This window comes from Pelodiscus sinensis, chromosome 4 (assembly GCF_049634645.1).
Source record: "Pelodiscus sinensis isolate JC-2024 chromosome 4, ASM4963464v1, whole genome shotgun sequence".
NCBI classification, from domain to species: domain Eukaryota; kingdom Metazoa; phylum Chordata; order Testudines; family Trionychidae; genus Pelodiscus; species Pelodiscus sinensis.
In genome coordinates, this window is record NC_134714.1 from 31,266,981 (window position 1) to 31,289,542 (window position 22,562).

Here is a 22,562-nt window from a genome sequence, read left to right on the forward strand (position 1 = left end):
TCTGGGGGAGGGGAGGCATTGGACCACAGCTCTTTAGCTCTTCCCCTTGTGCAAACATACAATTAAGTGTTATTTATATGATGTCACATACTGTTTCTCAAATAATATGATAGCATACAGTTTTTTTTCTACTGAATGGAATGGAATCAAGAATACTGTAATATAGACACATGCAAGGATCTGATTTGTGGTTCCCAGTTTAATTTTCATATGTCCTGAGTTTTAAGTATCTAACTGTGCTGTGTTAATATTTGTCATGATTTCCTTCAAATGTAGGCATTGCCAAATCAGCCAGTCGGACCCTGTAGTCTAGTCCAGTATTCCAGGTACAAAAGTGGCCAGTACAAGATGTGTCACAGGATGGGGTGGGAGTATGTTCGCATATGTCCACAAGAAACTACAGTGAACAGTTATCCCCAGATAGGGAATGTTGTTTCTTCACTCCCATCATTTTATGGCTGGCTTAAGACCTGAAACATGAGTGGGTTTTAATGTGTTGTTTATCCTACCTATGGTATTTTAGATGTTCTCATTATCAATAAGCCTTTATCTTTTAAAAAAAAATCTTACAAACTTTTGACCTTACTGTTATTTAATGGCAGTGAGTTCCACAGATGAATTGGGTAAAAAAAGTTTCCTTTTATCAATTTTAAATTTGTTGTCATTTATACTCGAGTATAAGCCGAGTTTTTCAGCACAGTTTTTGTGCTTAAAAATGCCCCCCTCGGCTTATACTCGAGTCAGCCTCCTGCTCGCGGGCGGGCTCAGCGCGTCTCTGCCGCCGGCCGGGTCTAGACGCGTGAGCCCGGAGCTCCAGCCCCCCAGCCCCTGCCCTCCTGACCCTCTCAGCCCCCCTGTCCCCTTGTCCCCCCCAGCCCCTGTCTCCTCGTCCCCCCCAGCCCCTGCCCTCCTGGCTCTCCCTGCCCCCTTGTCCCCCCGAGCCCCTGCCCTCCTGGCCCACCCAGTCCCTGCCCCCTCGGCCCCCCAGCCCCTCCCCTCCTGGCTCTCCTGACCCCCCAGCCCCTGCCTGCCCGGCACCATGGGCCCTTGCCGCGTGGGAGGAAGGGCGTTTGGGGCCGTTCGCCATGACGCTCAGGTGCAGCGCTGAGCTCGGGAACAGCTGAGCTCGGGACCAGCTGCTGCTCCCTGCTCCCCCTCCCCTCCCCTCCCCTCCCGTGGTAAAATCCAGCCAGCACCGGCACCCGCTCCCCCCGCTGGCTCATTGGCCCATCGATGCCCGGCTCTGGTCTCTCACAGCCCCCCCCCCCCGCTGGCTCGTTTAGAGGGGGCTCGTTGGCAGGCGAGGGGGCCGGAACGTGGGGGCTGCGGGGCGGGGGCGGCGGGGGCTGAGCTGGTTGGGCCGAGTGTCCGAGCGTCTCTGATAGATACCGAGATTTTATTGGTATCTATCTTCATTTTTTACATTTACCAGTAGCTGCCTCATTTCCGACCCTAGGCTTATACTCGAGTCAATATTTTTTCCCAGTTCTTTGGGGTAAAATTAGGTGCCTCGGCTTATATTCGGGTTGGCTTATACTCGAGTATATACGGTAAATGTAAAAAGATATTCAATTAAGCCAGGTGAGGGTGACCCATTAATCTTTGTAATGGCATTACAATATTTTGTGTTATTTCCTTTCCTTATGAATTCAGTGAAATCCTTTCTTTTGGATTTCATTCTACCTCTTCCCCTTTTAACATTTATTACTCATTGAGCAAATGTTCTTTTTTTGTGTGTGTGAAGCTCGTCAAAAGGACAGGAAAATTGGGTCTGTCTGTCTTTGCAGCAGCTATGCTAATTACTCCCTTTTCACATTTTTCAAAGTGTTAATAATTCTGTTTTTTAAAATAGGGTTTCAACCATTGGTCCTGGTATTCAAGACCATGCTCCTTTTTTGTAATTCCAAGATCCATTCCTAGTGCTTTTAAGATAGAAACAATATTCACCATTCTCCAGTCCTCTAGGAAAGGATTTATTTTGATGAGATTACTTAACTTCATTATTAGCTCATCTAGTTCATTCTGAAATTTCTTCCAAACACATGAATCAATTTATCTGCCCCTGTTGCTCTTAGATTTATCACTTTGTTCTAGCACCTCATCTTAAATACATCCACAGAAGTTGAGGAACAGTTTCTGTGGAAAGGAAATTACTTAGCTGCTTTGCAAAGTCTTTATTGTTTACTCTCTGCTAGTCTAGCAGACTTAGCAATGTCTCTCATAGACTTCCTGCTTCTTAGAAACAAATATTTTTGTAATGTTTTGGCTATTTGCTCATCATTTCCCACCTTGCAAACCTGATATCTCTCTTACATTATTCCTCTCATTTCATTTTCTGCTCTATAGACTTAACTATAGACATTGTGTTTCTTTAAAGAAAATGCAGACTTGTTTGCCAGGCTGAAGCAATTATTCTGAGATATGAGTCTCTCCCTTATTGTTTGGGACAGTTTGGGACAGGCCTGAATTTTTAGAACTAAAAAAACCCTATAATCCTCTTAAGTTAAAAAAAAAAAGAGGAAACCATACCAGAAATCAAAAAGCCGGAGTGAAATTGTGCTAATTTACTTCTCAGTTCAGTTTAAGTTTAAAGAACTCACAAGACATAATAGGGCAGTAGTATTAAATTTAAAATATATAGTGAAGTGGTGTGTTTTTTTTAGTGTGAGAATGTTACTATGACTTTCTGACAAAGTACCTGTTTGTTTGTTTGTTTGTTTGTTTTTTGCTTGACAAATTGGGAATGGCCCTGTGGCCCTGAAAGCTATCAGTTTTAGTTTGTGTGGCCCTCAGTAGGCTTCAAGTTTGACATGCCTGGCATAGACCAATCCTGAACAAAACTGTATGCCCATAGGTCATTTTTTGCTTTATTTTCCATATAATACTATTTGTAATAGTATTCTGTCCGTTTTAGATATGCTCATTTATTTTTACTATTTGAACTTCCACAGGGTAAATCTTCAATAGCTGTCATTCTCTCAAAAGCATCACTTGTTTGTGATGTGTCAACAATTGTCATAACACTGAAGAGTGGTTGTTCGTACAGTAAATCAATGCACTACAGTTCTCCAATGTCAATCTCTGCTGAGAGTTGGCTGCATGGGGACCCAGAAGATTCATATGGTTTCAAACTCTTAAAACAGTTGCCGGTAAGATAGCTAAGTAATCAACAAATGTATATCCAAAGGGAGTCAAGTTCAGCCTCCCATTTGTGCATCCACCTTTGTTGGAGACAATGATTCTACAAGCAAAAGTGAATTATGCTTATTTGCACATATAACTTGAGGAAATGAATAGACAAACTGGTGTCCACCTTTTGTAGGTTCATTTAGTCATGCACAAAAAATGAGTGTAAATTAAGAGATCAGGGATTGGAAGTTGGGTCAAAAAATGGTTAAACTTTGTTATAAACATGCCATCAAGTGGCAGCAGGGCACAGCGGGGCTGGGAAAGAGTGGCAGGGTGGAGCAGAGCAGGCTACCAAGATACTCCAGCTCCTGCAGCCATGCTGAGGGCGGGAAGTAGGCCCAACCATTGCTGCCGCCTTGCAGCATGCTCCCGTAATGTCCCACCTCATGTTGGAGGGAGGGAGTTTCAGCAAGGGGGCAGAGCAGGGGTGAAGTGGAGCATATGTAAGGCTTGGAGAGGTGGAGGGGGTGGAGCAGGTGTGGTAGAGGGCCTGTGGTGGAGAGTTGCCCCAGTTACAGGGCACTGAGGGGGCTTGCTCCAGGTTCTGCAACATCTAGGGATGGCCTTGCTTCTAACATTCCAATAATGCAAATCCTCTCAAGTAGATATTAATTCATTATTTCAAGATTTATTGTTTATTGATACTATTAACCTGACCATTGAATAGCTCTTTGTTAATATTTGTTGTCTTATACACAATACCAATTTATATGGCTGAATGATTCATGTTCTAACTTGGATTTTTAATCATGTGAAATGTTCTAGAGTAGACTTAAGATATCACAGACTTATCCAATATTAATTGTGTTTGAGATACAAAATATCCAAATTTTTGCACATTATGTTAAATGCCTAAATAAGACAACCAAATCCCTTACTGAGATCAGCACTCAGTATGTCAAATGTGCATGCATATGTCAATTTGAACATTCAAGTATAGCATCTGAAGGTTCCATTTAGATGCCCATGTTAGAAAATTGAGTCTGCTTTGTTTTTAATGCATGTTATTAAACACGTAATCATTTTTATTACATTTCTATGTCCACTTTTGTCCCAAATGGAAAAGTATCTATCTCATTTTGTCCCAAATGGAAAAGTATCTATCTCACTAGCCTCACAAGTATGAACAGGCTTGTTTTGTGCTTTCTGTGATTAAGACCATATATATTCCTTCTGCAAACTTATTCTAAGATTTAGAAACTCTAGCATGATCTTTTGACTACATATAAATGTGTATTTATTTCATATCCATTTGTCTTCTGTTATATTCTATATAGGTAAACTACAGGCCTCCATCTAAACTGGGAATAGCTGTTCCACTCACTGATAACTTTTATAATGCTGACCCCAGCAAACCTAGAATGAGAGATTATTTTTCAGGATCAAAAGTAAGTCTTCTGTAATCATTTCACTGCTGCTGAATGTTCTGGGATCATGAGGGTTTTCAATACTGTTCATTATGTACATTCTGTTCAGTTTTATATCAGTCACTTTAAATAACCAATGCTACAAAAGATCAAAAAGAGGCAAATTTCAGACTGGACAACTAGTGATATGCCAGGGTCATCTTTTTCATCTTGCTCAGGGTAAAAAATCTTCTTTCCTATATGCTGGATTTACAGCAGAGCCTATTGAGCCTTATAACACCACTGGCTTGCTGCAATGGAAGCTGCAGCAGTAAGTACAACTGTGGATTCTGCATCAACAGAGAGGAAGGACAGTGGAAACTGAATTGCAGTGGAACTGCTAGGGATTTTTTCAATAGGAAATATCAGTTACTCAGAAACGTATTAATTTTTTATTAAACTTTTGCGGGGAAATTTTTTCAGATCTAGGGTGGAAGTTCTGGTGAAAAATGAGGTGTCTGAAGGAAGAGACTCAACACAGAGCAGCCAGGTGATTGGGTCACTCATTTAGGATGTGGGAGTCCCTGGATCAAGTCACTACTCCATGTGCTTTGGAGCAGGGTGTGAACATGGGAGTCCCACATCCAGGGGTAAAAGCAACTTCAGTTTCTTTCAGGTGTTGTCATATCGCAGTTTCCCTTGGGGAGGGCTCAGACTCAGGGCATGAGGTTGTCTGAGAGCGGGGTGCAATACAACAGCATCAGTAAGAAATTTAAATGTGGGGTGAAATATGAGAGGCTCAGGGCAGGGCATTAGGGAGTGTGCCAGTGGGGAGGGCAAAACAGAGGGGAATATGAGGAGGTGCATGTCTAGGGTGCTCTAACTCAATGCCCTTTCCCTTCCGCAGAGCCAGGGACATAAATCTAGTGGGGCAGAGAGTAACACCCTGGGTCTCACCAGAGCCACGTACTTTTCCCTCCAGGCGCTGGGGCCTGTACGCAGAGCAGCTGTGAATGGTCCAAGTGTGCAGCTCCAACCATTCCACTGGAGGCATGTGCTGCCGCCCCCTCCCCAGTCCCCTTTTCAGGGCAAAAAATCCCAGACATTTTTTGCCTTTTAAAAAATCGTTCAGATGGCGATTCAACATGTGAAAACAAAGACTTGTACAGGAAAAACTGGACATATGGTAACCCTACCCACGCCCCAGCACAGACCTTTCTCACCCCGGCCTCACTGCCTGGCTCCGCCGCTGCCTTGCCACGTCTCTCTCTACCCAGCTCTGCCACTGCCTTGCCACGTGCCTACCTGCCTGACTCCCCCTGCTGCCTCTTGCCACCCCAGACAGCTCCTGCGCATGTGCCAATCTGGCCTGGCACGGGGAGGTGCTGCTGCTAAAGCAGACACAGCTGCCATATCTGCCACCACCTTTTGCTGGGCCCCCTGAGCTGGCTGGCAGCTTCTGTGCACATGCCGATGCAGCCTGTCTCAGTGCCGCATGGCATGGCTCCTCTAATGGGCAGATGCTGCTGCTGTGGCAGATGTAGCAGGTGTGCTCAGCTGCCACCTCTTGCCGCTCCCTCCCCCCTCGGCCGGCCGGCCGGCAGCTCCTGCAAAGGTGGTTTGTCTCATAGCCACGCGGCTTGCTGCTCAGCGCTGCTGCTGGAGCCCCAGTGATGCAGCAGGCAGGCAGTCAGGGAAGCAGCTCAAGGTGTCATGTGCTGCATGCAAAGGGGCCATGGGCCATGTGTTGAATAGCTCTGCTATATGTTATATCTTGTTGTTTGCTGACAATATCAGCCCGTGCACATTTGGGCGAGCAATCAATGTAGAAGTCAAGACTCTCATCAGATATCTGAAAAGATAACACACAGAAACCTGTTGGAGAACATTATAGCTTGCCTGGCCACTCAGTAATGGATCTCAAAGTCACTGTATTATTTCAGGCCAATTCCACAAGCCAAATACACATGGAAACCTTGGAACTTAACTTCATTTACAGGTTTCATTCCTATCACAAATGTATAAATAAAGACATTGACTGGACAGCCCGCTATATTCCACATACTAATGACATAAAAAACCTAATCAATGGGTACTTAAGAACACTTTACAACTTCTGTATGAGTTTCATGTAGCATGGAGACTCTAATTGATTATTCTTCCCCCGCCCCCTTTTTTCTTCCGTCTTCTCCTCTTCCCTTCCCCTCTATTTATTTCGAAACTGGACCTTTATTAACTCCATTCATCTGAAGAAGTGAGTTGTGCCTACAAAAGCTCATGATACCATCTACGTGTTTTGTTAGTCTTTAAGGTGATGCAAGATTGTGTGTTGTTTTCTAATTTTTTCCAGTAACAGACTAACTCAGCTATTCCTCTGAAGTTCTTTGAGATATGGGTACAGATGTGTATTCTATGGCACATTCTCCATCCCTTCCTGTGCAAAGGAACTGAGGAAGGTCAGGGTAATTCCACCCTTAAATAGCATTGTGAGAGAGCCAGAAAGAGGCATACAAGCACAAAGTTCTGTGACTTTGGTTCACAGGAGTATATGCACATCTCACTGGAATACACATCTGCCCCTGCATCCTGAAGAACAGCTGTTGTGGCTGTTCCCCACTCTGGCATGATAAATGCAGAAGTGGGGGCCAGCAAGTGTACCCCAAAGCCTTATCTACCAGGCTTTGGTATAAAACTTCCCCCAAAATCTTAAAAACCTAGATCTTGGGAATAACTTCCGCTGCCACCACCCAAATGTTGATAAAGAAATCAGGGGGAAGATCATTTGGGAAATCTCACCCCTAAGATAAAAATCAAGGCACACAATTAACCACTTCCAGGTTAATAAAAAGAAAAGAAAGAACTTTTATTATTACAACAATATTCCTGTTGCAAACATAATGACTACATAGGGAGGTAACAAAATATACTCATGAAGAACTCCATGGGCCTAGAACTTAGTTACAAAGAAAAGCCAAAACATCTTTTAAGCAGTGCCAGATCTCAGATCCCATACCCAATCCTTAAAACAATAAAACCTAACAAAACTACCTAATCTTTACCCTACTTACAGAAAATGAAGAATGGTGTCTTGGAGAGAGAGAGAGACATGCTTGTCCCTCTCTGTAGCTGCAGAGAACTCTCTCCCAGAGACAAAAGGGAGAAAAGAAAACCCAAATTCCTTTGTCCCAGTTTGAAAATCCCACCTACATTCCTACTGGTCACTCCACCTGACTAGGTGTAGTTAACCCCTTAATCCCCAGGCTGCTGGCTAACCCTCATAATCATGACAGTGGCACAAGTAATTAAGTCATTTTTTAAATGTTTCCAAAACAAAATGTTACAGCATTCCAATTTTATGAAAATTTTTTACTTTGTCCAATTTCCCCAAACTCAAAAATAGTCACAAAATTGAAATTCATCATCCAGCCCTGTTCTAGTTTATATAATAGCATGGAAGTCAAATGATAAGGTCAAGATACAATTAAATAGTCTTATACGGTTGAATTAAATATTTTTGGAATATTGCATTTCAGGAAAATTATTTTGATTTTTCATTCTCATTTGGGATTGAACCATGTTTTGCAGACTCAGAATTTCCCACAAAATGGAAATTAAGAATTTTGATCTTCTCTATCTCTCAAATTGGTTTCTAGCAAATCACACATTTACAATTTTAAATCTCTCAAATAAGCACAGATAGGTAATTGCATTTGTTTCCTCGTTTCTTTCCTTTTTAAAAAATCTTGTTTTCAGAGGTTAGGTAAGAAAGTGAGGTAAACATTTTATGTCCTTTCTACAGAATTCTGGAGCCTACAAACAGTGTGCTAACAAGTCAACTCGAGCAGAATGCAACTGCAATGAAAATGAAAAACTTTCCTTTTTTGTTGCTTTCTCAGACTGCAAGGAAAAGGTGAGAACTGTAATGAAACAAGCTTGAAAATAATTATTCTTAAGACTGAATTTTGCCTTGAGCTATGTCTAGGCAACCCTCCTGACATAGGTAAGAACTGTACGGATGAAACAGGTGCAGAATCTGACCCTGGAGATATCCTAGCTCACCATTGTAGGTATGTGAGGGTATGTCTACACTACAGCGCTAATTCGAACTAACTTAATTAATTCGAACTAAGCTAATTCGAACTAACGCATCTAGAACTAAAAACTAGTTCGAATTAGCGTTTTGCTAATTTGAACTAGCATGTCCACATTAAGTGGACCCTGATCCGGGGTTAAGGATGGCTGGAAGCAGTGCTGGCAGGGCATCAGATGAGAACTCAGAGCGTGGAGCTGCTGTCTCAGGCTAGCCGAGGGCTGTGCTTAAAGGGACCCGACCCCCACCCCGGACAGACAGTTCTCAGGGGTACCCCGCTTGCAAAGCAGTCCTGGCTTGGATTGCCCGGAGTACCCACACTGGGCATATCACAGCACTCGGCCATCAGACCGGCTGCACTTGCCGCAGGCTGCCATCTGGGGAGAGGGGGCAATTGGGGGGCTGCAGGAGAGCTTCCACCCCCAGAAGCCCACAGAGCCACCCCAGTCCTCCCCATCGGGAGCTCGTACCCCATTCCTCCCTCACCTCCTTCTACTTATCCCTCCCTAGCCCCCCTTCCTGATGTGCAAAATAAAGGACAATTGTATTCAAAAATAGAATCTCTCTTTATTGAACAAACCTGGGGGAGACTGGGAAAAGGAGGTGGGAGAGGGGAAGAGAGGGGAGGGCAACTAAAATGATGAGGGGTTTGGAACAGGTCCCATATGAAGAGAGGCTAAAGAGACTGGGACTTTTCAGCTTAGAAAAGAGGAGATGGAGGGGGGATATGATAGAGGTCTATAAAAGCATGAGTGGGGTGGAGAGGGTGCATACAGAAAAGTTCTTCATTAGTTCCCATAATAGAAGGACTAGAGGACACCAAAGGAAAGGAATGGGTAGCAGGCTTCAAACTAGTAACAGAAAGTTGTTCTTCACAAAGCAAAGAGTCAACCTGTGGAACTCCTTGCTGCAGGAGGCTGTGAAGGCTACAACTAGAACAGCGTTTAAAGAGAAGTGAGATCAAGTCATGGAGGCTGGGTCCATGGAGTGCTATTAGCCAGGGGGTAGGAGTGGTGTCCCTGCCCAAAGTTTGTGGAAGGCTGGAGAGGGATGGCACGAGACAAATGGCTTGGTCACTGTCGTTGGTCCATCCCCTCCAGGGTCCCTAGGGTTGGCCGCTGTCGGCAGACAGGCTACTGGGCTAGATGGACCTTTGGTCTGATCCAGTACGGCCATCGTAAGCTCAGGGCTCAGGGTCGGGGGTCTCAGTGGACCACCTTGATTTTCATGCACACCTGCTCCTGGGTGGCCAGGCTGGCAGCTCTCCTGCCCTAGACAGCCACTTTCCTGTGCCTAGTGCGGAGGTTGTGGACGAGATCCACGATGTCCGCACTAGACCAGGCGGGTGCCCGCCTCTTGCGGTCCCGGGCAAGCTCCTGGGAGCCGCCAGCCCGGGAAGAGGGGGAGGGCTGGGGGGCATCGGGTGGCTGGCTCGAGCCGTGCCAGGTGCAGGGTCTGCTGGCTGGGTGCTGGCAGGCTTGCACCTGGCACGGGCACCGTAGCCAGCCCTTGCCCCTTTAAGGGGTCCAGGGCCGGGAGGGGGGTATACGAGTTTCCCTGGTGTTGGCCAGAGTGGCCACCAGGGAAAGCTGGGGAGGGCTAGCCTCCCACTAGTTCGAATTAAGGGGCTACACACCCCTTAATTCGAACTAGTAAGTTCGAACTAGGCTTAGTCCTCATAGAATGAGGTTTACCTAGTTCGAACTAAGCGCTCCGCTAGTTCGAATTAAGTTCGAACTAGCGTAGCGCTTGTGCAGCGCCTATCAAAGTTAATTCGAACTAACATCCGTTAGTTCGAATTAACTTTGTAGTGTAGACATACCCTAAGTGTGGAAGAGTTGACTCGCTGTTAACATTCCCCCACCTAGCTGGTCATGATGTCCTAGTGAGCCCCTATCAACAGTCATTCCAATTCCAGGGTGGTCTCATCTCACAATTCATCCTCTGGCTAAGTCACATTATAATTGCACCCCCTCTGGCATAACAAATGTACATGTCCAAAACTATTGTAATGCAAATTGTCCTTTTGCCCCTTCTTGGGTTATTATTTAGCTCTCTCTACAGGTTCCATCTTCTGCCCACCCTAGGCTAAATAGTGCTTGTGCTCCCCTTTCTCAGGGCTGGTTGGGGAAATCAAACCCATCTTTGACTCTGGGTTCCAGTGTAGAGTACTCTGTCTTGTGTAGTTATGTCTTCTTCAAACATGCTGCTTCAAACATGCTGCTATTTCCTTGGGCCACATCCTTCCCAGCAGTCTGTACTTAACACAACCATTCCTCTGTTTACTAGGCCTCCCTTTGCTCTTTTGGACCTTCCAGCTCTCCTCCTTTGTCTGCTTGAACAACACTCCTTCAGGACTCCTTTTTCTGTGCCACGCCACATTTCCTGGGCCCATCATGGGGATTAGTTCCATGCCTGTAGTTTTCTTCCATCTGCCTTTCCCAGAAAGAGTAAACTTCCTTTCTTTTCTTTCCTGGTCTCTCTATGTACAATCCTCCTCTGTAGCTTACACTTCCTCCTTTCATCAAGAAGACCCCTCTTATGCCCAGCGTAGTCTAATAACAAACCAATTCTGAGAGGTCTTAGGTGCATCAGGATGGGCTTAACTGAGGTCTCAGACTCCTGTTAACCCTTGGTTCGCCTGTATGCGATAGACACTCCCACCTTAATGAGACTGAAATGTTTGTGTGAATTAAAGCAATGTAAACACAATCTTTCATTTTAAATCCCACTAAATATGCAACTTAAATTTTAGGCTTTGAGGATGAAGTATCCAGTTACAAAGCTTCCAGTCCAGTTCATGGTTGGCAGTGAGAATGGATATACACCACTGGTATCTCCTTTTTTTGTCACAGTCACAGAAGTTAACCATAGGACAAACTGGGAAGTTGCAGGTATGGATGGAGGATTTGCAGAAAGTTTCCTTTTGATAACAGACTAGGCTAGGAACAAATGTTAAAATTTGTGAGATTACTCTATAAATGACCATTTTTCTGCTGGAAGTTCACTTTTTTTCCTTTCTCACCAATTTTCTTAATGGATCCAGGTGAGGACTCCTGCTTAGATCCTGATGTATGTATCAAATCTGTCTCAGTGGTCAAGTAGGGCAACAGAGGGTTGTGATACTGAGCTTTGTTTGATTTCTCTCAGCTAAGACATTCCCTGTTAAAAAGACAAGGTAAAAGATGCAAAAGGAAAATATAAAACTCCAGCCAGGCTGGTTTGCTGGCTTTTTCTACTAATTTGCCATCAATTTAAATGGGAGCAGAATTCATTCTCCTAATATTTAAAAAGTCTTGTAGGACCTAACTGGACAGTCTCCTTCATAGGCCACTTGAAGACTATGGTAGTTTTTCTTTCATAGTGTGATATAGACCCAAACCAGCTGTCTGCCACTCACTAATGGAGGGAATACATGCTGGAGCTTGAGTGAATGGCTTTCTCTTCCCTGAGTAAAAAAAAAAGGCTAACCCTGAGTCCAGTATAATCAGGCAGGCACCGGGGTCAATTAGAACTTGCTAGAAGCAACAGGCTGATTAGTCATCTGCACCCAGTTAAGCCTACGGTGCTCCTTTAAAAGGGTTCCCCTAGTCAAGGAAGGGAGAAGGAATGGAGAGAAGGACAGGAAGGAAGAAGGGCCGTGGCCCTGATGAGCAGGTACTAAAGGAAAGGTGTTAGGAGGGACTGTTTGGGGAAGGGGCCAAGGGAAAAGCTGCCAGATTGAGAGAGGCAGTAACCCTGCCTGTTGCCTCTGCCTTAGGGTTCCTGGGCCGGAACCTGGAGTAGTGGGTGGGCCAGGGTTCCCACCAACCGTCCCACAACATCTCAACCTCTGCCTTGAAGGGAGATCAGGACTACAGAGGGCATTTTACCCCAAACTTCTGAACTAGCCTGTGATAAGTATGGCTCAGTAGGCTGTAGCTCCTACCTCTAGTAAAGAGAAAGAGGCCATGTGGAGGGCCACAGTGAGCCTCTGAGCTAACGCTATCTACCAGTAGTGCAAGACCCACAGGGAATAGCTGGAGCTTTCTCACAATAGATACTACAAGGTTGGCGCCACTGCAAATTCGGCCTGATAGAAGTCCATGACAAAATTCACATTGATGTCAATGAGACCAGGATTTAATCCATGGATCTTTACATTTAAAAATTATGCTAGCTGTTAAAGGCAGGGACCCTGATTTTATGTGTATTTGTAAAGTGCCTACTCCAATGGGTCCTGTTCCTGATTTGGTTTGCTGAGTACTATTGTATTTAAAAAGAATTAGCATAGTAATATCAGAACATAATTTGTCCAAATTAGTACCCAGAGTGTAATCAACATATATTCTGTACAGGCTAATTTATTACCATTTCTAAAAGAATTAAACTTCTGAGCCAAATCACCATGAAATCATTTGTTTGGGTCATATACTGTAGCAAAATACCTGGAAACCAGCTTGCTGTCTAAAAATGGCTTAAGCAAAGCTGCACATAAATAGTGTTCCTGCAAGAATATTATTCCCTTTCTCTTCTGTTATTTCTCTTATTTTCCTATCTTTGCTAGGATTTGTGGTTCTTATTTATTGGGGATCTGTAAATGTAAACTTCCTCAAGGCAGGAACCATGCTTTCTTCTTTGAGTAGTGTCCCCGTGGGTGCTCCACTACAGGTGTCGGGCTCGTCCCAGCACCGCAGTCCAGAGAGTTTTGCCAGCAGTAGCCCACGGTGGACTGTGCATGCGCAGAAGTCTCCACATGCCGTTTGCACCTTTTCTGTGTCGCGCCGTCCGAAGCGCCAGTTCCTCCTAACTGTCCACGGCTGCAGACAGAGTTGGGATGAGCTCCTGCTCTGCTCTGAGGAGAAATTAGAATTATAGTTACTCGTTCGTCCCAGTTTAGTCCCCTTCCTCATAGTTATAGTTAGTTAAGGTTACTGTTAGTACTTAGTTAGTATAGTTTAAAAAAAAAAGTTTTGTTCCTGTTCATTGGTTGCTGTTACCCATGAGCACATTTTAGTACTTGCCCAACAGACAACCTACACCATGCCCAGCTCTCCGGGCTCAAAAAATGTGCCTCATGTGGCGAAACTGTGCCGGCATCGGACGGCCACTCCTGATGCATCCACTGCTTGGAGGAAGGCCACATTCCCCAAAAGTCTGGCCATTGTTCGAAGCTGACTGTCAGGGCCAGGCGTGACACGGAGATGCTCCTGAAAATGTTACTTTTCAACAAGGTGCTTCAGCCGCCGCCAGTGGGACAACAAGCGGACGCCCCGATGCCGCGTAAGGCCCACAAAACTAAGAGCTCCACTCCATCACAGAGTGTAAGCGTGGGTGATGCACCGAGCACATCCAGGCTGGCCCCAAAGCATGGCGTGGCGAAACCGGTGAAGGCCCATAGTACATCGGCATCTAGCCTTTCTTATAGGTCGGCACCGGTGTCCCGTCCAGCACCGCGTCCTGAGTCGGCACCAGCAGCAGCACTGGCACCGAGAATTCATTCAGCACTGCCACCTGCCACGGCACCATCACGGCACTGAGACCTGAGCCGGCACCAAAAGCAGCATAGGGTGTCGCCCCTGCCTTACCAACGGCACCAAGGGCAGAGCCGGCACCGAGATCGGCACAGAGAAAGGCAGCACTGGAGTCCGCACCATGCGGCTCGGCACCGTGCGGCTCGGCACCAAGCACTGTGCGTGACAAGCCAGCACCGAGAGATTCACAGAACAATTCAGCACCGGAGCTAGAACCAGTACCGTCTGCAGAACCGGCGCAGCTTGCGCCATTGGAAGTGGGCACTTCACCACCTTCACCAGCCTCGCTGCCCAGATGACCATCCCTGGGCCAAGAGCAATCCAAGTCTGGATCTGTCATCTCAGTCCCCAGTAGTCCAGTCCCCGTGTCTCCACCGGCTACCACAATACCTACCAAAGCCCAGAGGAAAACCCAGCATGTGAGCACAACTTCGGCCAGCCCATTCAGGGCGGTGTTTTTGCCTGAGCCTTCGACCTCATCGCACCGATGGTAGACACTGATCGCCCTCTAGGCATTATTGGAGGTCCCCAAGATGATCCATTACATCTCCTTGTTATCACCATTCGTACTATTCCACATCCCTGTCTCACTATTCGCTGTGATTGCGTTCACCGATCTCTCCGGCTCATTCCATGAGGAGTAACAGTTAATTCGAACTAAGGAGTTAGTTCGAATTAACGTTTAACTGTTGCATCTAGCCGTGGGCAGTTAGTTCGGACTAAGGGGGATTTAAAAATGGTGGCGCACGGGAACATGCAAATGAAGCCCAGGATATTTAAATCCCGGGCTTCATTTGCAACTCCGCTTGCCCTCATTTGCCTACCTAGCTCAAACTAACTAGTGTAGACATACCCCCAGAGACACGTTCGAGGCCCTGGGGCTCATCATCAATATACCAAAGTCTTCTCTGATTCTGTCCCAGTCCCTAGAGTTCATTGGAGTGAGGCTGGACTCCAGGACTGCCACTGCATACCTACCTCTCGACAGATCCCAGGCCATACAGGACTTAGCAAATACCTTGCTTACCGCTCTGACAGTTTCCATCCTCACATGTCTGAAACTGTTGGGGCACATGGTGACCGCAACGTACGTAGTTCCTTCAGCATTGGCTCCTCATAATCTATATGCCAGGTACCAATGATACTTGCAAATGTGTGGTAGTCCCCAGTCGTGTCAGGGACTCCCTAGCTTGGTGGCTCGACCCAAGCAATACATTGGCAGGTGTCCCCTTTCATGCTCAGACCCTGTCTCTTTAGATGACCACAGATGAATCTCTATTGGGCTGGGGGGCACATATGCACCATCATCAGGTTCAGGGACTATAGTCGTATCACGAATCCCTCCTCCATATAAACTTTCTGGAGCTACGGGCAGTCTTCAATGCCTGCAGGCATTTCCTTCACGATGTGCAGAGGACCACAGTACAAATTCTTACCGAAAACATCTGCACGGTTTACTATATCAACCGGCAGGACGGTGCCAGATCCAGATCCCTATGTGCAAAGTCCATACGCCTTTGGAATTGGGCAATCCAACACCAAATTACACTCACAGCCACGTACCTTCCGAACAAGAGCAATGACATTGCCGATGCTTTGAGCAGAACCTTCCATTTGCAACATAAATGGGAGCTGTTCGACAAAGTAGTCCGCAGCCTATTCAACTCCTAGGGCTACCCGGACATGGACCTTTTCGCGACTTGACACAACAAAAAGTGCCGCCTTTACTGCTCGAGGGCAGGCACAGGCAGCGAGTCGCAGGGAGATGCCTTCCTCCTCGACTGGGGAGCACGACACCTACTATGCGCCTTCCCACTGATCCCACTGGTACCACGGGTGATAGCAAAGATTCTCATGGATGCTGCAATGGTGATATTGGTAGCACCCTTTTGGCCACAACAAACTTGGTTGCCTCAACTCATGCGGATGTCCTTAACCCAACCTCGGCGACTACCACAGTTGCGCAATTTACTTTCACAACAACACGGCACTCTCCTTCACCCAAGCATCAACCACCTACATCTCACAGCTTGGTTCCTAACTGGCTCCAAGGACCAGAGTTAGCCTGCTCACAAGCAGTCAGGAAGATACTGGTACACAGTAGACGTCAAACTACCCAGAAGACCTACCGCTATAAATGGCGTTGCTTCCAAGCCTAGTGCCACCACTGAACGTGGATCCGCTACAAGTACCTATCCGTCGCATTCTAGATTACCTTCTTTACCTAAAATCACAAAATTTGTCAAATTCTTCGCTTAGGGTGCACTTGGCAGCAATCTCTGCCTTTCGTCCTCCAAAAGATGGCGCCTCAGTATTCGTGCATCCACTAATCAAAAGATTCATGAAAGGAATCACTAATTTCTACCCTCTGCACAAGCCCGTCCCGGAGCCGTGGGACCTAGGCCTTGTACTGGACACCCTAACCCATTCCCCCTTCGAACCGTTAGCAACTTGCGACCTAGTGACTCTCACTATGAAGGTTGCATTCCTGCTCGCCATCACGTCGGCTCGTCGTGTTAGTGAATTGGCAGCTCTCTTGGCTGACCCTGCGTATACATTTTTACTGAACAAGGAGTGATGTTACGGTGCCATCCCGCTTTCCTGCCAAAGGTTAATTCATCATTCCACATTAATGAACCTATTGCTCTTTCCACCTTTACCCAAAATCTCATTGCACTGTGGAACATGCACATTTACACACCCTGGATATTAGGAGAGCGCTTGCTTTCTACTTGGACAAAACATGCTCCTTCTGAAAGTCCCAATGCCTCTTGCTGTCAGTTGTGAACCGCTCCAGAGGTCTCCAATTGTCTTTGCAGCGCATTTCATCTCACATCATGAACTGCCTCACACGCTGCTACGCGGTCCATAATAAGCCGTTGCCCTCTAAACCGAAGGCACACTCGGCCAGGAGTATGGCAACCTTGACGGCTTTCCTCAAAGATGTTTCCCTGTGCTATATATGCCGCGCTGCTACTTGGTCTTCCACTTCAACCTTCACTAGACAGTATGCCCTTGATCATTCCATGGCTGCGGATACAGCGGTGGCTTGAGCAGTGCTTTCCTCTGTGCACAGATGACAAGTCCAAAGCACAACATGAGCACCGGGCTACTGCTTCATACTCAACTGTAGTGGAGCACCCACGGGGACACTACTCGAAGAAGAAAGGTTTACTCACCCTGTGCAGTAACTTCTTCTGGTTTTCGACATGTATGTCCCCGTGGGTGCTCCATGACCCTCCCTTCTCCCTGCTTCGGAACTCTTATGCTTATATCTTTCAGATGTTCTGGCTAGGAGGAATTGGCACTTCGGACCGCGCAATGCGGAAGAGGCGTAAACGGCATGTGGAGACTTCTGCACATGCACGGTCCACCATTGGCTATTCTGGCAAAACTCTCCAAACTGTGGTGCCGGGACAAGCCCGACACCTGTAGTGGAGCACCCTCGGGGACACGTGTCTCAAAGAACAGAAGTTACTGCACAGGGTGAGTAACACTTTCTTTCTCTTTGTCAAGAACTATGAATACCTATGGATCAACAAAAATAATATTTTATTCATCAAAATTGATGCATCATATTATAAATAAAAAGGAATTGTGAGAAATATTGAGTGACTCAGCCTACATTCAGCTCACTAGCATTTCCTCTTGGTTGCCTGTAAAAATGTTTGTAAGAATCTCTCCAAATACTCTGTTGGAAGAATTGAGCTCTGGGTCATGTGACATGCAGGAATAGAGAGAGAGACTGCTCTGCACAGAGGGAGACATAATGGGAGAATACAAAAGGGTGGTGGAGAGAAGAGGCTTGGAGAGGTGAGAAGGGAGCAAGAGGAGATGCAGAAGGGAGTGGAGCTGGGTAGACCTAGCAAGTGAAGAGGAGTCTTGATGCAGAAAGAGGAGGCACTGGGAATGACATGAGCAGAGTGGCAAGGGAAGAAGGTGCTTTTAACAGTAGCATTTGGGCTTAACTGAAGGGAGCAAGAGAAGAGGCACAGAGGCCACAAAAGAGGGCTGCAGGGAACAGGGGTTAAGGGGCAAGGATGGAGAACAGAGATGATTTAATCGCCTAGATGATATGGGAGAGTAAAGACAGCATGGAGATTGCATGTCTGAGCAGTGAGTAAGTCAGGGACAGACAGGGGAGTAAGTGGGGGTCAAGGTAGTGAAAAGTGAAATGCATGTTATTTTCCTTTGTCTTCTGGCGGGTCTAGAGTGATGGGGAGAGTGAATTCCCTCAGGCCTGTAAAGCACTGTGATGTCTTCAGAACAGCTCTAGGAGGATGAGACATTCAGGTTCAAGGATGGAGACTGCATTCCTGTCCCTTTCACACCTGCTCTAGCAGACAGTCCTGCTGGGTCCTTAGTAATCACATAAGCTTTGGTTTGAAGGGTTCTGGTGCCACACCAACAATCAATTCCAACATTTCAGGGAATGCTCTAGCAGTCAGAGGGCAGAACCTTATTGATTTTTATGAAAATCAGAGAACCTGAAAGCTTGATTTCCACTGTGTAAGTGAGAGGAAAATCAACAGAGTTCCCATTTGGTGCTACAGGCAGAAGAATCTTTCTGGTAGTACATATGTCCCAGCATTCAACATAATATGCTGCTCTTATTGGGTGTAGAGATGAGCCTATATAAGCAATAAAGTGTATAGTCCTCTAGTTTGAAGTTGTCATCTGTTGCAGCTGTCACAGTTTGGGGATAATTGCACATGTATTTCCCTTCCATGGTTCCTCGAGGACATCCACTTAAAGTTTCAGACTCTTAGCCATCACCTTGCTTATATGGAGACTAGTGCCTCTTTCTAGAGGTTTTAAGTCTGTACACAGCCCTGTCATCTACTGTGGTATCCCCAGCAGGCCAGACCACCTATTGGTCAGCATCTGGATTGTGCAGTCTGAGGTCAGTAACCATGTCTTTACCAGTGACCACATAGCTTTTTTGAAGTTTTTATTCTTTAGACAAAAGTATAATAAAGAAAACATACAAAAATCAATTAATAGATTTAAAGACTTACTAAACATTCCAAGTAGCATCTATCACACTCTTATGGGGGTCTAGTAAGACAGCATTTTTCCAACTTTACAGAAAGGGCTGGGGTTCTCTCTAGGATTCAACTGTCTGACCATTTTTTAATCAAACTGAAGACACACACAGCAGTCTTGATAAACTCAGCCCTACACCAGTATAAGTAAGTCACCCCAGTAGAGAGTTCTCTGGTGCTCTTTCCAGACTCTGAAACTGTAGTGATTATCCCCACTGTTCTGAGTTTCTGGAAGAGCTTCCCCCATGTAGCTGCATAAAATCTTTGGCTACAATGTTATATAAACATCTGTAAACTCAACACAATATGATCCCCAAAGATACTACAAGCAGTTGCAGTATCTGCCACAGCCACCTTAAAATATATTTCTTTGTTGCTTTTTGTAATATGGTATAATTGGAGTCCCCATTCTGCCTGTTTTTATGGATGCAGAGGCATTTTTCAAGGAAACATACATGGAAGCAAAAATTACCCTGATTATCCTGTCTCTATAATGTTCAGGAACTTGAGGATGGTGAGTGATCAAAACTGTATAAAGACTGGATCCTACAAGATTCTGAGTACCTCTCACAGTACTGAGTCCCTTTCTTCCATTTTTTAATAGAAGCTCATGGTACTTAGCACCTTGCAGGAAGCTTTCATCTCACAGGGCTAAAGAGGCTAAAAGTTCCTCTTCTCCTCTCTGTCCTTGAGTCCTAGAACCTACATTACCAACTACTCGTAATATAGAAATTGGAATTATTTAGAAATTGTGGTAGACAGAACAAAAACTTGAATTACTCTACTGTTTTACAGGTACCAAGGATACACCAGGCATGTTAAAAATGAGAGCATATTTAGCACATAAAATCAACAATACACTGTATAATCCAGAAACCTTGGCCTTAAACATATATGTAAGTTGTAGTTCAGATAAAAATAAACATTTTGGGCAGAAATGGCAAATGGGCATGAACTAAAAATACAAATCTGAGGAAGCTCTGATCTGAATCCAAACTTCCTTTCTCTATAAAACCCAGATCCAAGAACACCCATTGATACTTCAGAGCCATCTGTAATTTGGGTAAATTGTCTTTTATACCTTGTGATCATTACATATGTTTCCTTTAAAGGTGCTGATCCTTTAAATATTAAAGGAAACTTTTGGTAGTTATTTCATATATATAAGCCTTTTGAATATGTTATCAGTCTTGTTCAAGACCTTGCTGTCACTTATTTCACTAGTGTGTTGTACATTCAGTCATGGAGAGGTTCCCATGGAAAAAATACCAATTACATAATATGGCCATATTTAATCTCTCTATCTAATCAAATCATTTCCTGGTGAATCCATTTAGAGATGCCACTTGCTGAGAGCAATCTGCATTGAATGTTTTGTGGCAATGGAACCCATGTCCTCTGCCCCTTCAAAATGTAAAAAAACACTCTAATTTGTCCTGGCGTTCTGAATGTTCCCGGGCGCTGCCATTTTTAATTGCCCGGTAGTTCGAACTCCCTGCCCACGGCTACACGCGGGACAGGCTAGGTAGTTCAAACTAAAGCCCCTAATTCGGACTACCGTTACTCCTCCTGCAATGAGGAGTAATGGTAGTCCAAATTAGGGGCTTTAGTTCAAACTACCTAGCCTGTGCCGCTTGTACCCGCAGGCAGGGAATTTGAACTACGGGGCATTTAAAAATGGCGGCGCTCGGGAACATGCAAATAAAGCCAGGGATATTTTAATCCCGGGCTTCATTTGCAAGTTCGAATGACTACATTAGCCACTCTAGTTCGAACTAGGGTGGCTAGTGTAGACATACCCTTAGAGACAGATTATCAGCCCCTGATGGCCCCAATTTACCCCCTGCTTGACTGCAACTGCAAGCAAGATAGGTTTGTCTCTCACTAGCTGCTCTTACTTTGGCCAGCTTTGCATGCAAAACTGTTTTTGAGTCAATTCAGCAAATCAAGGTGTTTCTGTTCAAGAGGGCCTTAAGTATGTATTTTCTTTAATGAAACCAATTTTGTTCTGAAAACAGGTGATCCATCAATGCTGCTATTGTTTTGTTTTCACAGGGGTCTGAGCTTTTTCATTTCAGGGTAGCAACTATTCCTGGAGTCTCCTTTTGTAATCTGCTTGATGAATTTCAGGTACAGTAAATAGCCCATAATTTCAACAAATATCATTTAAAAATAATGATCACAGGATTGCAAATGAAAGATGCAGCTATCCCAGTAGCTATGCTTGCTAAACTCAGATTTACACATTTTGTATAACAGGGACACTGCCCCTACCTTCTGCCATTCACATAACTAGTTTTCCTCAGATGTGTCCAGAGTCCAACATTTCCACAGCAGTTTGTGGAAGTTGATGGATCTGGCAACTCTCCAAAACAGGTGTATAGGAATTGCAACAATGGGAGTTTAGGATGACCTAATTCTAAGTAAATTATCAGGAAGTGGTTACTGGCAATAAAAAGTGACTTGCAGCTCTCCTGCTGCTCTCCTGACTTTTAGTGGTCCTAAGCCAGACAAAGAAAGCAAGAATAAAATGCTAAGCTACTGTTTCTCTGCAGCAGGTCTGAGTCTCCTGCAGCCCTGTCCTAGCATCCTGGTCTGTGTGGTGTCCGGTCTACCTATTCCCAGAATTCAGATTTCAAAAGAGATTATAAAAGGAATGGGAAGTTAATGAATGCAAATTAATGCAATCTTTAGTCTTTCTACCACTTGCAGATGCCCACATCTGCAGAGAGCCTTCCAAGTGGAATGCTATCACTGAGGTTATGTCTACACTACAGAGTTTTTTCGGAAAAACAACCATTTTTCTGGAAAAAAAAATTGAATTACATCCACACTGCAATTGCATTCTTTTGAAAGAAAATCAAAAGAACAAAACAACCATTTTTTTGACAATGGTAAACCTCTATGAGGAAGAAGCCTTTTTCCGAAAGAGCTCTTTCACAAAAAGGCGTGTGTGGATAGGGAACAGGGAGTTCTTTCAAAAGAAGAGGAAAGAGGAAAAAGCACCGATACCCTGGCAGTCACTGTGTCTATAGTAATCATACCTTAAATATGAGATAGCATCCACAGCGAATGGACGCTATCTTTCAAAAAAGCAGATCACTTTTTCAATGTGCTTTTGCTGTGTAGACGCTGTGTTTCTGAAGTTTTTTCAGAAGATCTCTTCCGGAAAAGCTTCTTCCAAAAGAAGCCTGCGGTCTAGACATAGCCTTTTTCTATGTGGAGTAAATAGGGTTGCCAGATGGTTTAACCAAAAATACCGAACACCTCCCCCCCTCCCCCCCCCAAAAAAACCACCAGGGAAAAAATTCTGTTGAGGGAGGGAAAAAAGGGGGAGACCAAAGTTTTTGAGCCAAAAAAAAAAGGACCCCGAGAGTTA

General features: G+C 45.1%; 1 protein-coding gene across 3 annotated transcripts in view; it reads left to right on the plus strand.

Annotated features, from left to right (window-relative positions):
• CATSPERB (catsper channel auxiliary subunit beta) overlaps window positions 1-22,562 on the plus strand; it is a 131,062-nt gene that overhangs the window by 99,424 nt on the left and 9,076 nt on the right. For all 3 annotated transcript variants that reach the window (XM_075926708.1, XM_075926707.1, XM_075926706.1), the window contains exons 21-26: window positions 2,952-3,149; window positions 4,467-4,577; window positions 8,335-8,445; window positions 11,381-11,519; window positions 19,979-20,079; window positions 21,239-21,313. In XM_075926708.1, coding sequence (XP_075782823.1) covers window positions 2,952-3,149; window positions 4,467-4,577; window positions 8,335-8,445; window positions 11,381-11,519; window positions 19,979-20,079; window positions 21,239-21,313 — 735 coding nt within the window. The remainder of the gene's footprint in view (window positions 1-2,951; window positions 3,150-4,466; window positions 4,578-8,334; window positions 8,446-11,380; window positions 11,520-19,978; window positions 20,080-21,238; window positions 21,314-22,562) is intronic.